This window comes from Megalops cyprinoides, chromosome 6 (assembly GCF_013368585.1).
Source record: "Megalops cyprinoides isolate fMegCyp1 chromosome 6, fMegCyp1.pri, whole genome shotgun sequence".
NCBI lineage: Eukaryota > Metazoa > Chordata > Actinopteri > Elopiformes > Megalopidae > Megalops > Megalops cyprinoides.
The window spans coordinates 29684114-29708603 of record NC_050588.1 but is presented as its reverse complement, the minus strand read 5'-3'; the positions used below and the strand labels follow the sequence as shown (position 1 = coordinate 29708603).

Here is a 24490-nt window from a genome sequence, read left to right as displayed (position 1 = left end):
CTGTCGGTGTTGTACTATTCCAGGTTACCAGAGGATAATTCAAAGATACATTATTGTAGGAGCAAATCGAGAGTGGAAAACAAATAATTTGTGGCAGGAACATTATGTTGAGTCATACAAAATGATAGCAACTATTACAACGGCATCTTGCTGTATTAAAGAGTGAGATTATTATAAGATTAAAATATCTGCAACCTGTGGAGATTATAGTTGTATATATCTGTAAATGCATTATGTTTTTGCCGCAGACTCTCTTTGAGCAAATTAACCATAATTTGTTTGTGCAATATACTGTGAAAATTCACAACAAGCTCTCCTTTTGCTATCATACAGTGACTCCTAACAGAACCCAAATTCAGTATAAATGATAATTGGTTACTCGTAAGCATTGCAGTGGGTACTGCAGAGATTGCCTCTTGGTCGATGGATTTTGTACGACCCCTCCAGGCCCGACAGTCCACCTACACCCTGAGAGATCCAGAGTGGAGCATGGAGCCCCTGCCCACACGAGCACATGGCACAGGAGAGACACCTTTTCTTCTCTGTATGCTCTTCCCCTCCGTGCCACAGGCGGCGCTGCTGAACTCCTTCCCCGCCATCTTCGACGAGCTGCTGCAGATGTTCACGGTCCAGGAGGTGGCGGAGTTCGTGCGGGGCACCCTGGGCAGCATGCCCAGCACGGTCCACATCGGCCAGTCCATGGACGTGGTCAAGCTGCAGTCCATCGCTCGCACCGTGGACAGCAGGCTCTTTTCCTTCCCAGGTACACCCCAGGTCCTCAACGGTGGTGCTACTGCTTCTCTGGAAATACAGAAATCCCGTTTGTAGATTTTGCAGGGAACTATGGATAATTTACATTCTGCCATGGGCGGCAGCGTTGCATAGTGGTAAGGAGCAGCGCTTGTAACTAGAAGGTTGCTGGTTCGATTCCACGCTGGGGCACTGCTGCTGTACCCTTGGGCAAGGTACTTAACCCACAGGTGTCTCAGTAAATATCCAGCTGCATAAATGGATAAAATGTAAAAATTGTAACATATGTAAGTTGCTATATAAGAGAGTCTGCTAAATGGTAATAATGTAATGTAATGATAACATGGTGCGCAGCCTTAAGCACTCTTCCAAGTCTGAGTTGTATGCAGGTTCATTGAGAGTAGTCAGAAGTGCACTGGTTTGACCACTGTTTTCTCCTGTGTCTGTCTGCCTGTGTCTTGGACTCCCTCTCTGTCCCCGTCTCTCTCTCTCAGAGTCTCGGAGGATACTGCTCCCAGTGGTCCTGCATCATATTCACCTGCACCTGCGGCAGCAGAAGGAGCTGCTCATCTGCTCTGGGATCCTGAGCAGCATCTTCTCCATTATCAAGACAAGCTCTCTGGTACTCCCACCAGCAACTATCACACATGCGCACACGCGTGCACACATGCGCACACACACACACACACATACAGAAGCACTCATCAGACACACACACATTAAACACACACACACATTAAACACACACACTGCATGTGCGAATCTTGTCAGAATGTGCCTTATGCTCTCATGTTCAGATAAATAACCTTATTTCTGTATAAATTTGGAGAATGCAATGTATATGATCATAACTCATAAGAGAATTTCAACTTATTAAAAGACAGAGCTGCTCAATATGCACTAATAGTCACAGTCACCCCCCCCCCACAAATGATGAATCTCAATATTCCGTGACCCACACTCCAAGCACAAAATCCTGCATTGGACTCTTCACACATATGCACACACACACACACACACACACACACACACACACACACACACACACACGCACTGAGAAGCACCGGCATTGTACATGTATACATCCATATACATTGCTACTTGAGCACACATTCTCTTGAGTTACCACAAAGTGCCTCTCCATCCTGCAAGATATCTTACTGTGATCTGTTGTACTTGATAAAATGATATGGTCTGCTATCAGGTAGTGTAACCAGCTTCTGAAATCCGTCAAGCCTCATTTCATGGTGTGAGCACAGAGGCATGGCTTTTACTTTGTTGCGAAAGCAATGCACACCTGACAGGCTTTTTCATACCATAGCAATTTGTTCTGGATTAGCTGGAAGCCTGCTCGAGCAGAGCAGGACATGGAGAAAGCTTTCACGCTCTGTTTATAGGGAGTTACTCTCTCAGACAACCTTCCTAGTCCTAGGAAGGAAGGCTATCCCCCCTCCCCCAAACTATATTTCACTTTAATGCTCCTTTGTTGAAATAGTTTTTAAATTTGTGTGGTGCGCCATCAATTTATTGGTAGTTCTGAAAGTATTTGAGAATTTGTTAACCTTTAAAAAACAATGCCTGTGACTGGGCATTGTTTAATATTTTTTACAATTTTTAATGCTCAGGTCAGCATTGAACTTTGTGCGAATATGTGTGCGCTGTAAGTCTCTTCACTCTCTCCCTCACACTCTCTGACCTTCTCTCTTCCCCTCCATCCATCTCTCTCTCTGTCTGTCTCTTCCCCCTCCCTCTCTTTCTCTCTCTCTCCCTCTCTGTCTCTCAGGAGACATCAGTGCAGGAGGAAGTAGAGATGATGGTTGAAAGCCTGCTCGATGTCCTTCTTCAGACATTGCTCGCCATCATGAGCAAGTCCCAGTCTCAGGAGGCGGTAAGAGGCCAGCGCTGCCCGCAGTGCACAGCTGAGATCACTGTTAGTAACTAACAATTCGTTTCTTCTTCTTACCTCCCCCCTCCCCACTTCCCCCGCCTGTCCTCGCTCACCCCACATCACCACCGCACTTGCCCTTCACCCCGCCACTGGCATGCCCCCCTCCGCCTCCCCATCGTCATCCAGACTTCAGACTCATACTGTGACTCTGACCCAGAATCAGGCTTCTCGGCAGCAGGACAGAATGCAGCCTGGCACAATTTATTTGTGGTGGTTAAATATGAAACATGTCTGCCAGGCAGGGGCTGATGTAAGCACCTGGCCAAGGCCAAGGGAGCTCCGCAGTCCCTCTCATGTCTAATGCTCAGAGCTCTTCATTAAGATCTTGGAAACAGAGTCCCACTATTTGGGGACTTGTATTTGGTGGGAGTATAGCTCAGTATGTGGATGCTCATATTAATACTCTTTATTTGCAGGGAACATGATGGACAGTACATAATGCAGGTCTGAAGCAGCACTTAGGGGTTTTCACTGAAATATACTATTATTTTACTTTTACTACGTTCTTGCTAAGTACATTTAACTAACTGATTTTTGAAATAGATATAGTTATTATCATTATTATTGTTATCATTATTATTATTATTATTGTTTGGAATTATACTACTGTCAGTTAGGCCATTAGCATTTGAAAAGGAAACCCAGGAAATATTTAGCTGGATGTATAATATGGTTGCTTGCTGAAGCTGATTTTACGTGAATAACTCTAATTGTTGTCATTGGTTGCGGTGTTGGTTTTAATGCCTGTGCATTTAAAGCATGTAGGGTTTGCTTAATTTGCCTAATTTCATTACCCAAGTTCTCTTCATTGTGCACATTTGACTAATTGTACTATCAAGTCAATTATTTTCAAAAGACTAAACAGACCTTGCCATTTAAAAACTGAGAAGTGACTGTCTTTGTTGGGTATCAGTAGTCTTTTTGTTTTAGTAATCAAAGACTATAATGATATGCATAAACTTATCACCAATCAGAATCGGTAGCATTGCACAGAATATGTCAGTATCCTCTGTACAGTTTTTTTGATAAAGCCTGAAGCCAATATCGTTCCCATTCCAAAACCCCGCTACCCCTGTTACCCTACTCCCCTCTTCCCCGAATATATTTTAATGATTTTTCAACGTGTGACACCACGGACAAGTTTATTCACTGATGTGTGTCTCCATGGCTTTTCATTGGCAGGGAGAGTATGTGTCCTGCCTCCTGTCTCTGCTGCGTCAAATGTCAGACATCCATTTCCAGCACCTGCTGGACAACTTCCAGAGCAAAGAGGAGCTCAAGGTGAGACATGTGCTTCACAAGATAGCTTACCAAACCATTTGGTGCAAGTAGTGGAGTGAGAAGATGGTGGACTCAACAACAGGTCTTTTCTAAGTGTGTCAAGCAATCCCAGTGTCTACGATAAAAATGCTAATCACGATCTCCGGCTGTTGGGTATCTGTTTCTCCTTACTTCATAAAGAGGCCATAATGTATTCCTTGGTTACATTTGGGTAGACAGATATACATCTCCCTCTGATCCTACAATAGGTGAACACATTGCCACTCTTAAACGTAGTGGAGTGATACAGACATCTGATGTGCACCTGCTAGGGAGGAAAGCGTGTGAAGCGGGTGATGGAAACTGAAGCCTCGCTCTTTGCATCTGTGTGCTGTATCTCTCCCCCAGGAGTTTCTGCTGAAGATCTTCTGCGTGTTCCGCAATCTTATGAAGCTGAGTATTTTTCCCAGAGACTGGAACGTGATGAGGCTCCTGACCAGCAAGTAAGGGAGCACGTTCATTCCGGAATGTTCACAGGCCTCCAGAGGTGGGGGGAGAAGGGGGATGAGGGACAGGTCAGGCAGTGTTCCTTTTCCGAATCATGACCCAGATCCACACATATCTTTTCAGCTGTGGTAGAGGTTTGTATATTGTCACATGAGGCTTGTCAGTATGTGCTTCCTCATTTTGAACTGCAGGCTAAAATGTCATTTATTTTCCCAAAAACCAAGCACCTTCGGTGTAATGCTATATGATATAGCAGTCACACACGCTTTGTTACGTATGCAGAGGGTGTTGTGTTGGAGTCTGGCTTTGGGTGGTGGAGACCAGGTTGTGTCTGTGCTTAGTGAAGCAGAAATGCAGCCTGCTTAGCTTGTACACTGTACCCTGCGGGGATTTCAATTCATTATAAATTTCACTTTCAATCTACACCCTGCTGGTTATTCTAAGCCTCTTAGCATGAGAGTTATTTATTTGGCTAGAACGAAAAAATAAAGACAAAAAAGGTTGATAGTGGATATGTGTATACATCAGTTGGAATGTCTTCGAGTTGTGTCGTACTGAGAATCTTCTAAGTTATGTTTGATGGTTTACTGCTCTCCCTCAAAATTAAAAAACAGTACATACATGCAGAAATCCTCCTGGTCAGCTACAGTGTCTGCTCTGAATGCAAGGATGATTTGATAACTTAAGGTATTAAAAGACCATATAAGAACGACCCTTGCAATTATAGGTATGTAGTTAAACTCCACCATTTACATCATTGATCTAGACTAAATAACAGTATTAAAGACCCGTGGTGTTACCTGTTGGCATTTCACAGCATCCTTTTGTGAGAAAATATTTACACTTTCCTGTTTTCCATGCTCCATTTCTTCCTAGTGTAAATACCCCCATTTAAAGTTGCCCTCAGGTGCATTAATACAGTATATGAGGAGCTCTCCTGCTCTGTTCTCCTGAGTGACTATTTTTAATCCTTAATGACAATGGACCAGTATGACCTGCTGTACAGTTGTACTGTCACATCTGTCTCATCGAGCAGCGCGTGACACTGAAGATGCGTTGTTTCTCTGTCTCTTTCAGCATCATTGTCACAACAGCTCAGTACCTGTCCCCAGCTCTGCACAAGAACTTCACAGAGGCGGACTTTGATTTTAAGGTCTGTGTGACTTCTTGTTGTTGTTGTTGCGGGGTGGGGTCGGGGGGGGGGGGGGGTCTTCTGGCACAGCGGTGGGTGCCACGCCAGTCTGTTGCGGGAACCACGCTGCAGATGGTGCCCAGTCATCTGTCCCTGGCTCTGCGGCAGCCTGCTGGGAGGACCCCCACAGTCTCTAATCCAGCTCCTAATGAGAAGGTCATCTCAGTCCTGGGACGCATAACTGTGCCTGGCAGACACATGGCAGAGAAATTGGCTGATCAAGAGCAAATGAGATTAATAATTAACCACAGCTGAACAGGATCTTAAACAAAAAACAAACAAGGCTGAATTTATAGGCCAAAATAACAGTCATCTTGTCACCCATCATATATGGAATTTAAGTGAAAGATTTTATGTAAACAGCAGTGAAGCTGACCATTGAACTTTATTTTGATCTAATCAGATTACATTTCACCATAGAGTACTGTACTCCCTTTTTATTTTAACTTACAAAGTCAACTTTTCATGTTAAAGGTTGAAGGCATTCATCCCTCCATCTACCAAAATAAAATTAATGCACACAAATGACCACAGAGCACAACCAAGAAAAAAATAGTCAAAATATTAGACAGCTAGTTGAAACCTAAAAATGAAGACAGACAGCAGAGATATGAACAGAAATGTGACAACCAATAAAAGCTAAATTATGCCAAAGTAATGGATCTATAGATTATAGAATAATGGATAACATAGAGAGATTCGTATTACAAGTTAAAATCCAATTTATATAAATTAAGATGATGATGAAGAAGAAGCAGACTAAGAAGAAGGGGGTGGTGATGGTGGTAATGATGATGATGACGATGATGATGATGATGATGATGATGACGAAGACGATGATGACGATAATAATGATACTGATGGTGATGATGATGGTGATGATGATGATACTGACGACGATGATGATTGTTGTTATCCTCCTCTTCCTTGTCATCGTCATCATCAAGGTGAAAAGTATGCTTTGTGTGCATGTTGTGTACAGCTGGAGGGGTGTTTCAGAAGCAAACATGTGTGCCCTTTCTGCTTTGCAGGTATGGAACTCATACTTCAGTCTTGCTGTTCTGTACATCAACCAACCCAGTCTGCAGCTGGAGACCCTCACCCCAGCCAAAAGGAAGAAAGTGCTGGACAAGTAAGTCCGTGCTCTCCGTCCCCATCCTTGCTCACTGTGTCTCCAAGAACAGTGCCTATACTCACTTCAAACTCCATTTCTCCTCAATCGTCTGGTATTCCAGCACTCTGTCATCTCATGATTGAAAGGACTCTAATGTGGATGAGGCACATTTTGACAGAAATCACAGAGCAGCAGCTTTGTATCATGATAAGGAACAAGGTTTGTAACCCAAAGGTTGCCAGTTTGATTCTCTGAAGGGGCACTGTTGTTGTACCCTTAGACAAGTTACTTCATCTGAACTGTCTCAGTGTCCAGCTGCATAAGTGGGTAACATAAAACTGTAAGGTGTGTAAATTCTAGTGTTTTATTGTAAATGTTTTACATTTGTGCAATTTTATGGACATCAGTTGCTTTTAAGAATAGCATCACCGATGAAGATTGTATTCTACTTATGCTTATTAGATTCTTTTACTCTCTAATTGAGTGAAAATAGGTGTGTCGTTCGGTGCTGTGTTTGTGACCTAGTTTTAAACAGTTGTGCTTTCATTGCGTGCCCAAGAATCCCCATGAAAATAGGGAAGTGTTATTCCTGGGGGCTTATTTTCTCTGCCCTTTTTTCTCCCTGAAAAAAACACAGCTTATGATGATTATCTTCAGTGTTTTTGATTTGCACAATGATTCATGTTGCCCTTTGGTGGTCAAAACTCCACATCATATCTGCACGCATATATGTCAAAATTGATTGTCAAAATTCTAGGCATTAGTTACATGGACTGAGAATTAGGCCAAGCTAATACCTGCATGTTACCCAACTGGATTTTGTCCCATTAATACTGTTCAGGTTGCCTTTTTGCCAATGGCCTTCCTCCGGTGGCTTGATACATTTAATAAAGTATTATGTGAAAATGTCTTGGATGGCATGTCATCAGTCTCGAAGGCATTTTGTTGTTGTCTGTAGCTGTAAGGACAGGTTTCTTGGAGGGTCATGTCTCGTGTTTTAGCTGGAGTGTCCTTCCATTGGGCACTGAGAGACATACAGTGGTACCTGGGGAGCTAGAGTCAGCAGTTGCAGAGAACTTACCTTCATCCAGTAATTATCCTCACCTTATTTTTTTTAATTATTATTTTATACGATTAACAAGGATGGTTGGTAGCAGGTTCCCTTTTTCTTGATTACATTAATGCAATTAATGTAATAATTTTAGTCACTGCAATTCAAGCCAATCTTTGATTTCACTGTTATACTCAAAATTGTTTGATGCAACCCAATGTATTTGTTACAATTAGGATGTAATGCAATTTAATGTGAAGTGCACTAAGATGCTGTAACGCTGCAACAATAGACACACTTATGGGAGCTGATGAGTGTTCCTTGTGTTGAGCTCCTTAATTAGGAAAAGCAATTTAAAACCGGTCGAGACCAATTAATCAATATAAAGGTAAGTTCCCTGCCTTAATTTCTTCCTCATGGGTCTCATGGCAGGAACAGAGAGATCTGGGAGAGAGATGAAGGTGAGGAGAAACAGTGAGGGGGGGGGGGGGGGGTTGGGGGGTTGAGAGGAGGTAAGACAGCGACAGAGAGGAGGCAGAAGAGAAGAAAGGCACTCCACTGTAAAGTGGTCTGATGTACTACAGGTACATCTCTCTTCTGATTGAAGACCCTCTGATCAGAGCAGCAGAGCTGTGTGTTGTGTGTATAACACATACGTATGTTCCTGGTCTGTGTGTGTGTGTGTGTGTGTGTGTGTGTGTGTGTGTGGATTAATGATGACATGCAAAAGCTTGGGTAATCTTTGGGCTATACCGTGTTGCTTTTTTGATTTCATCCTCAAGCATAACATTTCCCACTCTTTTCTCTTGATTGTGCTCACACACACGCACGCATGCACACTTATACATGCATCACACACATAAACAGGCTGTGAGAAGACTGCATATGTGGGCTCTAAACAAACCTATTGCTCTGAATTTACAGTTAGCTTCAGGGAAAGCACTGCTGAAAGTAAATGTTAAAATGTTATTGGTCCCTTTATTTCTGATTCATTTTATTGTGGGAATGTCCATGACAGTCCATTGATGTCCCTCCACATACACTGTTGGTATTAGATGTGCTAACAGATAAATTCTTTCCCTGACAGATATGGTGACATGAGAGTGATGATGGCCTATGAGCTGTTCAGCATGTGGCAGAATCTCGGTGAGTCCCAGTTACACACACACGTACAAACATGCACACACATATGCACACAAACAGACATACACACTCACTCAAAACATACACACGTAGACATGCACATACAATCATATATTAACTTACAGACAAAAAATGCACACACCCTCACACGCGTACATAAATGTACACATAGACACACACACACACAAATTGCACACACACTCACAAAAACACACGCATACAGCAGTCCAATTTCCTTTGGCTGTCCTCAGCACAGTGTGATTTCTTGTTTTGAGAAAATAGTTCTTTTCATATTGCAATTCCAAAACAAATTGTTGATGCACTGAAAGCTATAAGTTCAGTCATCTTTTTTCTCTTCATTTTTTGGTTGAAATGGTGTTTGATCATGTAGTGAAGACCCATTTGTGAGCATATTTTTTCCTTCCCATTGCGGTATACCCTGAAATGTTGACCAGTAATGGCACAACAAGTTGTGCAATATTGACCTCTATAGATTGTAAGAGGAACTGCAGTCTCTAAAACTGACTGGGCATTCAGGTATTCGTCTGTAACCCCATGAGAAATACACCTGTTAATGAGGAGCCCATGTGCATTTATATTTCGTTTTTAATAGGCCATGTTCTGTACTAGTGAGGCATTTTTCTGCTGCGGGATCATGTTAAATAAATAATTAATAATCTACATCACATCAAGATGCAAGCCATGTGAGGATTGCTTTGTCCCAACCAGGCGAAAACAAGATCCACTTCATCCCTGGAATGATTGGGCCTTTCCTGGGCGTGACGCTGGTGCCGCAGGCCGAAGTTCGCAACATCATGATCCCCATCTTCCACGACATGATGGACTGGGAGCAGCGCAAAAACGGCAACTTCAAACAGGTCAGAGCTCTCTCTGTGCCTCCTCCTGATCTGAGTTCAATGTCTGACTGGCTCTTTTCCTCTGTACTGAAGCCAGTGTTACCCGTGATTTCCGCCATGTTCACCCATAATATCACTGCAGGTGGAGGCAGAGCTGATTGACAAGCTGGACAGCCTGGTGTCGGAGGGGAAGGGGGATGAGAATTACCGCGAGCTCTTCAGCCTGCTGTAAGTCAAGGCAGCCGCGTGCACGCACACACTCACACACACACACACTCGCGCTCTTTCTCCCCCCTCCGTGCGCGGTTCTCCTCTTCCTGTGCCACGGGGTTGGTGACAGCGTTAACCTGTTCTGGCCTCCTGCTCTTAAGATAACCTTCTTTGTCTCTGCTTTGCTTTCTGCCGCGGGGATTAGAACCCAGCTCTTTGGGCCTTACCCCAGGTAAGATAACACCTTTCTACTGGTCATGCCTTCACTAATGCCAGCGTTGAGTCTGTGTCTGTTCTGTGTTCATCAGTCATGTTCTCAGTGTGACTGCGTATTGAGTTTCTGTGATGCACCAATAAAGGCATTTTTTGTCACCAGCCTCCTTGAGAAGATCGAGCAGGAGACCTGGAGGGAGACGGGCATTTCTTTTGTCACCTCTGTGACCCGCCTCATGGAGAGGCTTCTTGACTACAGGTATACTGTATGTAGGGCAAATCCTAATGAGCGACCGCATCATTATGAATGTATAAAATATCACCATAATGCCAAGATCAACCATGAGTGAAATGGTTGAAGAATGAAACTGTTAATTACTACAAATTCCTAATTTTGTTTCTTCTGCTTGTGCAGGGACTGCATGAAGGGAGAGGAGACTGAGAACAAGAAGATTGGCTGCACCGTCAACCTACTGGTGAGACCTGCCACACACCTCTGTACTGCCCTGTAGTATGCCTCTCCATAGAATAACAACTCCCACATGTTTTTTACAAAGCAGCCATTGAGAAATGTCTTTAAATATCTCATGGACTGAAGCATCTTTGCTATGAGCTGACATTTCTGAAAGTCTGCTCCAGGGACCATTCGTGTCACGTTCTGATGATGTCATAGCAATATGTTACATTGCATTACATCAGCTTTGGTCGCATGCACTGATTTGTCTGCCTGTTTCCCTGCAGAACTTCTACAAGTCAGAGATTAATAAAGAGGAGATGTACATTCGCTACATTCACAAGCTGTGTGACATGCACCTGCAGGCAGAGAACTACACAGGTAAAACACGTGTGCACGGCATGTTGCAAAAGGGGGCCCAGGCCAGACCAGCACGCAGCCTGCTGTGTGTAAGAGTCGTAACTCTGGACTGACCCCGTTTGTGTTCGTGCTTTTGAGGCTTTATTGATGATTGAATCTCTGTCCTGTGGTGACCTCTGACCTCTGTGTGTGTGTGTGTGTGTGTGTGTGTGTTTCTGTGTGGTGGCCTGCAGAGGCGGCCTTCACACTCCTGCTGTACTGGGAGCTTCTGCACTGGGAGGAGCGCCCGCTCAGGGAGTTCCTGCACTACCCTGCCCAGAGCGAGTGGCACCGCAAGGAGGGGCTCTGCCGCAAGGTCATCCACTACTTCAACAAGGGCAAGGTAACACACACACACACACACATGCGCGATTAGCTTCTCTGAAACGGTAGCATTTCTCTGCAAATACCAGAGCTTAGAAAGGCTTACAGTCTGTCATGAGTCAGTGGCCAAGACGGTCAGACACAGACTGTGACTCAAACAGCCACCCATCCCTTTTGGGAAAAATTTCATGCTGAGTAACACGCTAGCAGTTCAGTTCGATAATGACAATTCACTGACCTTGACTCTTTCGTACAGTTGCTAACCAAAAGAAGCACAGATTGGTACAGCGGCTTTCATTAGAAACTGTGGTTTTACATTATTGAGCAGTTCTGGTAACAGCAGGTCTGTGTGGTCATTTGCAGTGCTGGGAGTATGGCATTCCCCTGTGTCGGGAGCTGGCCTTTCAATATGAATCACTGTATGACTACCAAAGCCTGAGCTGGATACGGGTGAGTACCTGGCCTGCTGCAAGACAAGTCGTAATTGCCTGAAAGGGCAAAGACTGCGTGGATCCCTTCTTAATGGATTCAAGCTGGATACAATCCCTTATCAGATGCACATACTGAGTATGGTTAGCGCGATTGTGATGCAAATAGTCTGTTTCCCATGCAGGGATTTTTTAAGCTTGAGGGTCATTCTTTTGTTGAGTATCGTTAAATTGTATCCTGAAGCGTCTCTCTCTCTCTCTCTCTCTCTCTCTCTCTCTCTCTCTCTCTCACTCTCTCATTTCCATTGACAGAAAATGGAGGCAGCCTACTACGACAACATCATGGAGCAGCAGCGACTGGAGCCTGAGTTTTTCAGGGTGGGATTTTATGGCAGGAAGTTCCCTTTTTTCCTCAGGGTGAGTCAAAGCATCTTATCTTTAATTCCACTGTGACACTGTGACCTGTTATGAAAAAGAATATTAATGATCTCTGTTTTCTATCACTCACTGCCGCTTCTGTGGTTTCTTTACAGAACAAGGAGTTTGTTTGCCGGGGACATGACTATGAGAGGCTTGAAGCCTTCCAGCAAAGGATGCTGGGAGAATTCCCACAAGCCATTGCCATGCAACACCCCAATCAACCAGATGAGGCTATATTACAGTGTGATGCCCAATGTATCCTTTAGTGCATTTGATTGGAACTATACGCCTGCATGTGTGTGTGTGTGTGTGTGTGTGTGTGTGGAGCTACGTCTGTATAAAGAGGCACATTTTGCAGCCTTTTCCTTCATGCAATGTTCCTCAGACCTGCAGATCTACGCGGTCACGCCGGTGCCAGAGAGCGCTGACGTCCTGCAGATGGACCGTGTGCCCGACCGCATCAAGAGCTTTTACCGCGTCAACAACGTACGCCGCTTCCGCTACGACCGCCCCTTCCACAAGGGTCCCAAGGATAGAGAGAACGAGTTCAAGGTACAGCAAATTGCAAACCACATTACCCACTCGTCACATACAGCAACAGCAGTATCTGAGATTTATACATTTACAATACATTTTTGTCATTTAGCAGACACTGTTATCCAGAGCGACTTACATGGGTTACAGTTTTACATGTTATCCATTTATACAGCTGAAGGCTGTATTTTGGGTTAAGTGTCTTAGAAGGGGTACAACAACAGTGCCCCAGTGGGGAATTGAACCTGCAACCCTTTGGCCACAAGCCCTGCTCCTTACTACTATGCTACACTGCTACCCAAAAGATGTGTATCAGGTGGTTTCAGTAGCATCTTCGCTTATGTTTTACAGAGCCTGTGGATCGAGAGGACCACCCTGACTCTCACTCACCCTCTGCCTGGTATCTCTCGCTGGTTTGAGGTGGAGAAGAGAGAGCTGGTGAGCGGCACCCATCCTTTTTTCCCTTGTCATTGCCTTACCCAAGAGTGTTCAGCAGCAGGTTCTGACGATGAGGCCTTTGTGTGTGTGTTACAGGTGGAGGTGAGCCCGTTGGAGAACGCCATCTACGTGGTGGAGAATAAGAACCAGGAGCTGCGCACCCTGATCAGCCAGTACCAGCACAAGCAGCTCCACGGCAACATCAACCTCCTCAGCATGTGCCTCAATGGGGTCATCGACGCTGCTGTCAACGGAGGCATTGCGCGGTACCAGGAGGTAGGCTCCACCCTTTAGCATCACTGTGTTTACAACTGCATTCACCACCGTATTCAAAGGTGTTGCTATTGCTATATTTGAAGGTGTGTCTATCATCACATTTGAAGGTGTTGTTATCGTCGTGTTTGAAGGTGCGGTTACTACCATGTTCGAAGGAGAGCAACATACCCTTAGGGCCAGTGGATTCCCAATACCTTGAAATTATTTTTTTCTCTCAAATAAAAATGGATTGCTTGTACCGGTGTTCTTACTGAAATATTGAAATCCAGATCCTCTGAAAAGTAGTGTACTTTCATCGGAGAGCTTTCTGTTAGTGTCACTGTCACTGTGGGAACGCATTTGGAAGCAACTCTGCTGAAAGCAATGGTGTTTTCCTGTCCAGGCGTTCTTCGATAAAGAGTACATCACCAGTCACCCAGAGGACACTGAGAAGATCACACAGCTCAAAGACCTCATGCAGGAACAGGTGAGGACGATGCCGTCACAAAGTCAGTGGTCAGCGTGTGGCTGTTAACATGAAGTAGCACCTTCATTATTCGTTCTGGACATTACGTAAATGCTTGTGTGAACAGTAACTCGACAGAGAAACAGCGGCTCTGAGCCATTCGCTGTGGATGTTTGTCACAGGTTCACATCCTGGGAGTCGGGTTAGCTGTCCACGAAAAGCTGGTGCACCCGGAAATGCGTCCCCTGCACAAGAAGCTGATAGATCAGTTTCAGATGATGAGGAGCAGTCTGTGCCATGTGAGTGGTGTTTCTGCAGTCATGCCTCCTTGGTCCATAGTTTAATCTTTGGATGTGTTTTGATGCTTTATTTATTTGCATTTAACAGTCTAGGTGCTGTACCCATCACACTGTAAACACATCATTATAAATGCTGCTTTAAACTCCGCTGTAGCAGACTCTTTTAAAATGAGTGCTTTTACATTAGATGACATTCATTTAGCAGATACTCTTATCCAGAGCGACTTCCAGCACAAAAGAACAGAATTGTATCCATTCAAAATAAATGAGCTACAGTGTCAGACCAGGCAAACAGAACCCTCAGACCAGTGAGTGTGAGCATAACACTATTCAAGCCCTACCCTAAGTTAACTTGTGCAACCTGACTAAATGAGGGAAGCCAAGTATACTGCCATACATCAGACACTTGATCACAGAATCCAAAACACATCGCAATACTACACCTAAAATAGAGCACTACAAGTAGCAGGTTTTGGGGGGTGGAGAGGTGGAACCGAGATGCAGTCTGAAGAGATGTGTCTTCAGTCTGTGTCAGAAGATAGCCAGTGATTCTGCTGCCCTGACCCCACCTGGGGAGTTCCATTCCAACGACATGTAGATTCAGTCAAATTTTTCAAATCATTTAGCTCCAGATGAATCCCTCCCTTTCTCTATTGCTGTGAATCAGTGTGTGACACAGTGTGGATATTCAGAGTAGTGTTTCTATGTGGCCCTGCAGGGGTTGCCCGGGCTGGACAAGCTGAGTCCAGCTTGCTCTGGAACCAGCACTCCCCGAGGAATTCTGGCCTCACACAGCCCCATGAGCCCAGAGAGCATCAAACTGATGCACAGACACAGGTAAGCCTCTCTCTTTCTCTCTCTCTCTCACACACACACACACACACACACACATTAAACACACATTTGTACTCGTGATATGTAAAACACACAGATGTGGGGGAAGTACACATAGTGACCTAGGTAAGTCACAGACACACATAGACACATGTCATACAGAGTTATACAGTGACGAGACACACAGACTGCCCAGCCACTGACACAGGCTCTGAACAAAGCTATTGGCTGTTGTAGGTTATAGAGCACAGGTCAGAACACTGGCCGTTAGCGCCCCCTCTGTGTGAGACAGTTTCCCTCGCCTGTCTGCCACTGCTTCTTGCTCTTTCGCTTTCACGCCCCTTTCCCAATGCACATCTGCTTCACTCCATATCTCTCTCGTTCTCTTCCCTCCCCCTCTTCCACATCTCCTTTCTCTCCACGGGCCCCGCACCTCTCTCTTTCGCTCTGTACCCGATACCCCCCCCCCCCCCCCCCACGGCCCCTCTCTGCGCTCCTCTGCCACTCTCTCTCTCTCCAGCCCACTGAACCTGCTGGGCTCTGTCCGCCACTCCTCGTCCTCACTGTCCTCTCACACCTCCAGCGAGACGGGCAACCTGGTCATCCTGACAGACGGCATGGTGGTGGAGCACCCGGAGGACCTCTACCGCATGCAGGTCTGTGTCCGCGCCAGCGTCGCCATGGAGACGAGTCTTTTCCATGGAAGCCATTTCACCGTAACCAAGGATACTGCTGCAAAATGACCACGCCCGGCCGCTGACCGGCGACAGCAGATATCCACACTGGAGCTCCCTCTGTTCCCACTGTCCCTTTCCCACAGTGATTTTGCTGACAATGAATGAATGTTTTTTTTTTTCAGTTCCAGTTAGCACATTTGGGTTTAAAAAATTTTTTCTGCTTTTTTTCTCCAGCCTAGCCCCTCCTCCTCCAGCCTGAGCTCCACCCACTCTGCCCCCTCTCAGATGATGAACTCCGCCCCTTCCAGTGCCAGAGGTAAGCGGCAGCTCCTCCCTTGAAATCATTCCACGGGGACAAAGCACTGGAGCTGATCGACATGTGAACAAACAGGAGGAGATGCGCTTACGAGCTGATATTTGCACGTTTTGATGCTCTGCGCCTCCCTGTTTCCTCTACTTCTGTGGTAGGCTCCCCGTCTCTGCCAGACAAATACAGGCACAATCGGGAGATGCTGATGCTTCTGCCCCCGCACCGGGAGAGGCCGAGCAGCGCCATGTACCCGGCCATGACGGAGAACGGACAGGTAGGGCACAGAGACAGGGTGACAGTTCCTTTCCGCTCTCAGAGCAGAGACAGAGCAGGAACCTGATTCTCTCACGCTCCGGTTAACATTTGTGCGTGACTCAAATTTTCCGCCATTTACAGCCCACAAACTTCCAGCGGGCATTGTTCCACCAGGTGATTGGTCCTTGCAAGCCCTGCAGTGACCCCAATCTTTCAGTGGCAGAGAAAGGTAAAGTTGCCATCTCCAGTGACATTATTATATTATTTTTTCTTTGCTTCTTTCATCTCCACTACTCTCTGTTCTCGTTCTTCTTTTTGTTGATTTTTCATCTCTCTTTCTTCTGTGTACATAAGTGAAGGGACTCATGGCATGTTATGTCAACTTGATCCAGAGCTTTGTCATTCTCTGTTGTTGAGAAATACACTGTTCCTTGTTGCATTGCTGTGATTCTGCTGCACCTGGTGCTCTGTTTGGGTACACTAGGACAACATCGTGCTGTTTGGCCAAAACTCTAAGTGCTGACAAAGACCTCTTGTGGTTCTTTGCTTTTGATCCCAGGATAGTAACAATCTGTTACAGTTATTCTCTGCATCTCTGCTCCCATGTTCAGCTTTTCATGACCCACTGTAACCATCCAACCACTGCAAGTCAACCCACACCACAAAACCTGATAAAATTAACAGAAAAAAACTGACACATTTTCAATACTAATGCTTTAACAATGGCAATAAAAAATTACAATGCTGATTATAAAAATAAAATAAATGTATAAATATGAATTTATTTTACATTTAAATGGAAATACCACTAATTTACAGCTCCCCTTTAAAGTGGATGCATGTGTATCCATTAAAGAAGCAATTTTGGGACTAATATACTGGACGTAGCTTTCAGACAAAATTAAAATGACGGTCAAATAAATTAATGTTCAACAATACTAACACCAATACTAATACTAATACTAATACTAATACTAATACTAATACTACTACAAATAAGAATAATAATATTCAACCAGTCTGAGGCGTTCTAGGACTAAGAAGAATAGGAAGACCGTGCCACCACTGGTAGGGAAAATTCTGGTGACTCTAATGGTAGTTATGTCTCTCCGTCAGTCCTCACAGCTCCCAGCAGCTGGAGTCTGGACAGTGGGACAAGGGAGGCGCTGCCGTTCCTGTCTGCACATGTGGGGAGTGTGATGGCCCCCCCGGTCCCGCCCCGCAGCCTGCCTCCTGGTAAGACCCCTAGCCTGTGCCACCTAAAACCCTGCAAGATGGGACACGGGGGGGCAGCTGGCAAGGGCCCTTGTCCTCGGGTCAGTGGGAATGGCAAAACCCCATACCCCCTCTGCCACTCGTTTGGGCTGTTCTCTCCATTCACTCCTTTCAGTCACAAACAATATCGTGGTGGTGTCTATTCTGGGGCATCAGTGGCAAAAGGGATGTGATGAAAGGACAGAAACACAAGAGGATCTGCTTAGCTGGCAGGGCCAAACTCAGACACTGGTGCAGAAGACTCCGTCGTTCAGCAGGTGTGCTGTGAAAGTGTGAGTGATGGAAAGGACCTGGATCCATTCCGTTCTGTTTGCAGGGTGAAAGGGCGTCTCAGTGTAATACGCCATTGCATTTTACTGATGATATCGGATTGTTTTGTGTATGTGTGTGTTTTGTGTGTGTGCAGTGGCGTAACCAGCTGTCACGGCACCTGGTGCAGAAACTGTGGCATTGTAAAATAAATAATGTTTTAATTAACAGGACAGGAGCAAATTAATTAAACAGTTAATAAATGTGTGGATATTTGTATCATTTTACATACTGTTTTCCTGCTAATTTTACCGCTTGCCAAGTTTTTTCTGTTGAGTGGATAAAATAAACTGGAGAAAACCATAATTTGCTCAGTTGAAATGGTACAAAACAATTACTGGGAACTGCAGTCTTTTACATTTAAAATGTGTCCATTTAAAAAGCAAATATGTATGGGGACATAATAAAGGAACCAGCTTAATTAGTTTCAGTTTTAACTGTATAGTGTGTAGCAATTTTGAAGATGTGATTCCTCACACCTTGTGTAATCCTCTATTTCAGAAAGTAGTCTCTACCAGAAAAAGGGAATATCAGAATGTTTATAATGTCAACTGAGCTGTGTGTACAGTCAGATAAGTTAGCTGTCCATGTTTTGATCACATATGACTGCACCACTCGCACTGGCCCAGTTACAGCAGCATGTGAGTATGTGTGTGTGTGTATGTGTGTGTATGTGTGTGTGTGTGTGTGTGTGTGTGTGTGTGTGTGTGTGTGTGTTTGTGTTTGTGCACATACGTCCATGCGTTTGTGCCCATGCGAGACAGTCACTCAAACCAGAGTATGTCAAATGTACATCAAAAAGGGTTTGAATTGATCTGAGCTTAATGTGATGTCTTTGTAGTTCCTCACATCCACCTTTCCCAGTTGTCCTCCCCTAAATTCTAGCTTTATGTGATATTTTAGGTGCTTATCCTCGTCCTCCTGTTTCTCTCAAAGCGACTGTGCAGTCTCCCTCCAGACCTCAGTCCCCCCACCGTCCCTCTGCCCCGAGGTTTGAATGGGTTCAGAGAAGAATCGCCTGTCCTCCTCCAGATTTTGTTTAGCCGTGTGTGTTTCTCCAATCCTTGTTCTGTCCTGCTGTGTCTTCCCCTTTAGGGCACTTCTCGATGCACTTTGATGCTTTCCACCACCAGATCAGCGACCTCCCTCCAGCTCTCCCCGCGCGCTCTTTACGGAAGGTATCCTTCGCTGGTGTGCTTTGCGTCCCTGCCGTGTTGCTCGAGTCACCCCGCTCCCTCCATCACTACCCCCGTTCCCTTGCTGTGCTCATCTGTTTTATAATGCTGTGCTCACAGGTCTGTGCACCTGCCGACTGTGCATGTGCAGAAAAAGGACTCAGTTGCAGTGTGTATGTGTGCGTGCCTGGTCTGTCGCTGTTCACTTTTGACTTTTCTTGTGTTAGTCATCATTTGCTTAAGTTAGTATGGGTTCAGATTATCATGAAGAAATTTTTTTCTTCATGTCAAAAATGGGTTGGCAAGATAGAACTGCAATATGAATTCCTTGCTTGCTGTTTTATAATTGTTACAACTTCTGCTGCCGTGAATCAATCTAACTTAATTTGAACAATCTCAGTGTCCTAAAAATGAATGGATGAATGCTCACAGAAACACAACAACAAGTTTATTCAGCACTTGAATTTTCCAGTACTTACATACCAGGAAATCAGTGTACAATGCTCACCTACAGTAGGAGCGGTTCGCATTTATTGTGCACCTCCGGAAATCTAGGTAGCTGGCAAAGTGGTCTGAGTCGTGTTCCAACCCTTATAAATATGCTATTTCATACTACTGTACTCAGCTTTAAATGACAATGTTAAATTACAGTGTTAAATGTACTGCAATAAAATGTTTTTTTTTCTGTATTTGTGAGCTAGGTAGCAAGGTAGAGAAAATTTGAGAAAATCTTACCACCAATTCACTTACCACGGGAATACAGAACTGTAGTACTGGACATGTGATAATTTGTTCTGATAGAACACCACATGACAGGGGACATTATTTGTGGTTAGGTATGTGCATTTCCTTCTGCACGACCAGTGAGCATGTTATGGTAGCCAAATGCCTTGATTGCGCTGGTTGAGTTAATCATCAAACTTTCACTAACCAATGGAATGTATCTCAGTGATGTATTTCATGAGCTGTCTGTGCTGACATGTTTCAGACTTCAGTGAGACTTTACAGAAAATAAACATTGAACATTTCATTGAAAATTGTGCAGGGTTACCAAATGGATTAAATTCAAATCTAAAATTCAGTGTTTGCCAAATAGACTCTCAGTTTTCTGTTTTTCTTTTCACTGCAACTGCACCTTCATTTTGTGCAAAACATACTCAACCCCAAACATTTCAAACAGTCATTTTTCCACACAGGAACCTGCCTATGTCTGAAACAGTTTAGTAATAAGTAACAGAGGTGCACAGCTCTTCTCAGAAACACTTAAATGGGTTTATGCACATGTATCTTAAGTAGGAGTTGGCCACTAAGAGCAACTTTTCTGCCTTCTTGCTAAGAAATTAAAAGGCAATTTATTTAGCTTGCTATCTAGCTAGCATACATTAGGCTGGTTTGTGAAGGAATAGAATTTTGCTAAATGAGAAATTTGCCCTTCAAATCAAACTTTCATAATTCTTTTCACATTTTACAGATATTATCTTTAATGTAACTTGTCACATTTGGTACATAATAGCATGTAAGATATGTGGATGTGTCTTAGAAACAGCAGCAGGCTATCTGCAGTTATTTAATAATAAAAGCAAGATCCTTTTTTACAATTTCAGAAGCACTTTTCCTGTCTTAGAATATCTTCTAAGAAAAATAAAGATGTATTGAATAGCCTTCTGGGGGCAAGCATCCAGACAGATATGACTGTAGTAACAATATGAAATATGTTAGAAATCAATTATAGCCACATCAGTAATTCCAACACATTTGTTCTTCAACCATTTTGTTCTTTGTCAAATATTTGTGGATTGAATGTACATCTGCAAATTTAAACAGAATGGGAAAAATTAGTGATCAAGTAGTGATCAAACATGGGTTGTGACATTTTGTGGTCCAGACCATTTGGTTAGCGGTTTCACCAACTAGCTAGTTAGCTGCTTTAGTGTTGTGCCATGCCCTGATTGGTAGGCACTTCATACATTGCTCATTTTCAGTGATTTTAGTGACTTTTAGGCTACAAGAGCTTCTGAAACATGTTAATACATCATTTTGGTTTTAGCTCATTTTAATTCTCTATGAACTAAGCAAATTAATAGTGTGCTTTCCTTTCTGCATTAAAATAAAAAGCACATCTGGTCAGAGACACTGGTATTTGTAATTAATAAGCAGTTATACAGCCCTTAGGAACAACTTATTAAATGATATTTTCAAAGACTACAGGATGTTGAGATTTCATTGAGGTGTACACACCATTGCAGAATTTTAGTGGATGTGCAGTTGACATCATTTGAAAGTATATGATAATGAAAATCCTAGCTAGCTCCGAGCCTCACCTATGAGTCACTTGTCATACTTTAGGGACCACAACAGGAAGATTTCAGTGACTAGAACATACTAGAAAATGAAATGTTCAAATGCCCACAGGGCACTTGAAATGTGAAATGTGGAAAAAGTGCTTTGAAAAAGCTGGCATAACACTCTACCCAGAAAATGTGGAAGACCATGAACCAATAGATTATGTGAAAGCCACACAGTGGATTGAAACAGGATCATCTATAGGTGAAAAGGCATAGTTTTATTATGTCAGTTCATTACAATTAGAAACATGGTACAGCTGACAAAAGTGATGTGTTGTAAAGTGGCCCAAATCAGTTTGCAATCAGCTGTCACAGACACACTGTGTCTTCACACATTCAATTCATGAAAGACTCATACCTAGCCCACTTACCATTACCACCTATTTTACAAGCTAAGAGAATTACAGTATATAGCCACACAATATAAAAATGGCACTGGAACAATAATAAAAATATTACACCATTTGGTGGGAAACTGAAATGATAATTGATTGGAAAGACAAAAATCATTGCCAGTGGTCTTTCCTAATGTGTTAAGAGAGTTCCTGTGGAATGGTTCTCTTTTGGTTTAAAAAAAAAAGAAAAGCAGTCCAAGAAGTCCAGATGCTCAGTTTTGAAAACACTTAGAACAAGGAGAAAAGACAGCTACAATCCACAGAAAATCTGAGGAGTATTGGGTTTTTGTTTATTTTCTGATGCCTCTTGAGAATTTCTTTGTGATTGAAGCAGCCCATTGAAAATGTTCACAAAAGTCTTCTAAAGCTTCTCTGAGCTGAGTGTTCTGTGTGAGTCACAAATAAAGCTTCCAGGGTTGGGAAATGCTTTGAACAAAGAAAAAGAGAAATGAGAAATGACTAAAATGGGACACAGGGGTTTGGATGTTTTCAAGGCCTCGGGTGTCTAATGCGAGCTGTTTTCTCTCGGCCTTTTCACCCACAGTCTCCTTTACACCCCATACCTGCCTCACCCACCAGCCCGCAGTCCGGCCTGGATGGCAGTAACTCCACGCTGTCGGGAAGCGCCAGCAGTGGTGTATCCTCCCTAAGCGAGAGCAACTTCGGCCAGTCCTCAGAGCCGCCTGCCCGCACCGACACCCTGGACTCCGTGCCCAGCCAGGCCTGGACCACGGATGAGGACGTGGAGTCACCCTACCTGCCTGTCCGCTACAGCGTGTCCGAGCCCGACGTCCTCGACTCCGTCAAGCCCCCGCCGTGCCGCAGCCACTCCGCGCCGGGCGGAGTCACCCCTGTTCCCCAGGAGGGCCACCTGCACCACCACGGCCACCCGCACTACCACCACGAGCCGCCTCCAGCCCTGCCGCCAAAACCGTACCTGAGGGAGGGCTGCATTCCTGAGGAGGACCTGCGGCCTATGCCCAGGCCCATGCCCATGCCACGCAAGATCTCTCAGCCCCTGCTCAGCAACAAGGAGGAGCAGGCCAAGGTGGCCTGGGAGCATGGCATCAGTGAGGAGTAGTGAGGGTAGAGTGGTGGCCGCGGCTTTCTGGCCAGGGCTTTGGGAGGGAGGGAGGGAAGGGAAACGGATCAGTCCAAAATGAGTGGGACGGCAGAGGTTGGTTATCCTCCGGTCCTCCAGTTTGCTCTCTGGCATTTCCGGACTGCTTACCACATTCCAAGCTTCCTAACACACCATGAATTCTACAATGTCTGTTCTAAGGTTCATGCTGATACTCCAAATTGCCATCTGCTCTTTGCCCCCTCCTCCCCAATATGTTTGTGCGTAACTCAGGAGTTCTTTTGATGTGGTGAACATCTGGGGTGAGGAGGTCTTTTGCTTATTTTTGGTTAGATTCACTGATACTAATGGCACATTGGACTAATAAATTTAGTGAATCATGTTATGAAAGAAATTCAACATCTGTGTTCTTCAGCATCCTCAAAGGGGTCTTCAGTTGTAAGAGACGACACAAGCATTGTATTCTTTACTAAGTAAAATAAGTTGTTGAATGTCATTCTTAAGAAACACCTCAGGTTCGCCTGATATATCTCACAGTTACATGGTTTTGTTTTCTATATGGGATATTGTAAAATTTAATTGATATTTGAAACAGTTCTTATATTCACAAGAAATGAAAGCATGGTCAGTCTGAACAAAAGATCTGTGTGAAACTGAAGGAAACAGATGTTGAGAGAGAAACTGCTCTGACTTTTTTTGCTCTGGGGAACCCATGTTTTAGCACTTAGTTCTGGACACCAAAAACATTTCGTATCCACAACTATTTATACAAAGGAAAGAAGGAAAATTAATGTCTGTAGAAAACGTGGTGTGTGTTTCTGTATACAGTATACACCTCAGTGTTGTATTTAAGTCTAGAGATGCATCTGAGGGGGTATTTTTCACAAGTTTAAGTGGCTGTATGTTTTTTAGTGGACAGAACAAACTAATAACACAATATGTGGATTACTGTTTTCCACAGACAGAGCAAGCTAATAACATGATTTGTGGATTACTGTTTTCCCACAATATGTCATCTCAAACCTTTGTAGATTTAATTACTTTTAAGTTGTAGTTTGGAAGTTGGGTGTTAATTTTTGTTCATTATATTTACTATTTTCTGCTTACTTTTTAAAGGACTGAGTGTTAGTATTGTAAAGGCAATGACACTGATGATTCAACATAAGATCATCACAACCAGAAATAAGCTGATGAGGATCTGTTATGCGTGTACAGGTGGCTGATACACCACAAGTCGGTAGACTGCATTACAAAGGTTTCTTGGCAATACGCAACTGCTCTTGTGAAGTGGTGTATCCAGACACGACAGTAAGAGGCTTACATGCTCTTGTTAAGCTTTACTATATCACCTTAATTGCCATTCTGCAGAACAGATCATCCAGCCACCAAAATTCATGTTTGAAGGGATGGGATGGTTCAGTCTTGTGAAAAATATTGCTTTGCGAATAGGCTGCTCTTGAATTCTGCAAGTTTTTTTTTTTTTAAGTAGTTGGTGGTACATAAAGGAAAGTATATATTTTTAAGAGAATATAAATCTAGACCTCCATAAGTTTATAATATATACTAGAGATA

General features: G+C 44.0%; 1 protein-coding gene across 20 annotated transcripts in view; it reads left to right on the top strand.

Annotated features, from left to right (window-relative positions):
- The window catches only part of dock3 (dedicator of cytokinesis 3), a 179592-nt gene extending 156644 nt beyond the window's left edge, over positions 1 to 22948 (top strand). For 5 of the 20 annotated variants that reach the window (XM_036530869.1, XM_036530863.1, XM_036530868.1 and 2 more), the window contains 31 exons: positions 571 to 763; positions 1245 to 1372; positions 2534 to 2680; positions 3881 to 3979; positions 4367 to 4461; positions 5543 to 5618; positions 6689 to 6789; positions 8910 to 8968; positions 9695 to 9843; positions 9965 to 10050; positions 10238 to 10264; positions 10409 to 10504; positions 10661 to 10721; positions 10987 to 11080; positions 11293 to 11441; positions 11786 to 11872; positions 12163 to 12267; positions 12384 to 12525; positions 12656 to 12822; positions 13156 to 13242; positions 13339 to 13518; positions 13901 to 13984; positions 14146 to 14262; positions 14960 to 15099; positions 15617 to 15752; positions 16008 to 16089; positions 16239 to 16357; positions 16480 to 16567; positions 17455 to 17574; positions 19018 to 19100; positions 22382 to 22948. In XM_036530869.1, the coding sequence (XP_036386762.1) occupies positions 571 to 763; positions 1245 to 1372; positions 2534 to 2680; positions 3881 to 3979; positions 4367 to 4461; positions 5543 to 5618; positions 6689 to 6789; positions 8910 to 8968; positions 9695 to 9843; positions 9965 to 10050; positions 10238 to 10264; positions 10409 to 10504; positions 10661 to 10721; positions 10987 to 11080; positions 11293 to 11441; positions 11786 to 11872; positions 12163 to 12267; positions 12384 to 12525; positions 12656 to 12822; positions 13156 to 13242; positions 13339 to 13518; positions 13901 to 13984; positions 14146 to 14262; positions 14960 to 15099; positions 15617 to 15752; positions 16008 to 16089; positions 16239 to 16357; positions 16480 to 16567; positions 17455 to 17574; positions 19018 to 19100; positions 22382 to 22918 (3834 nt within the window). In that variant the 3' untranslated portion in view covers positions 22919 to 22948. The remainder of the gene's footprint in view (positions 1 to 570; positions 764 to 1244; positions 1373 to 2533; positions 2681 to 3880; positions 3980 to 4366; positions 4462 to 5542; positions 5619 to 6688; positions 6790 to 8909; positions 8969 to 9694; positions 9844 to 9964; positions 10051 to 10237; positions 10265 to 10408; positions 10505 to 10660; positions 10722 to 10986; positions 11081 to 11292; positions 11442 to 11785; positions 11873 to 12162; positions 12268 to 12383; positions 12526 to 12655; positions 12823 to 13155; positions 13243 to 13338; positions 13519 to 13900; positions 13985 to 14145; positions 14263 to 14959; positions 15100 to 15616; positions 15753 to 16007; positions 16090 to 16238; positions 16358 to 16479; positions 16568 to 17454; positions 17575 to 19017; positions 19101 to 22381) is intronic. The other 15 variants (XM_036530870.1, XM_036530864.1, XM_036530861.1 and 12 more) reach the window with 10 other exon arrangements.
- Positions 22949 to 24490: the final 1542 nt, after the last annotated feature.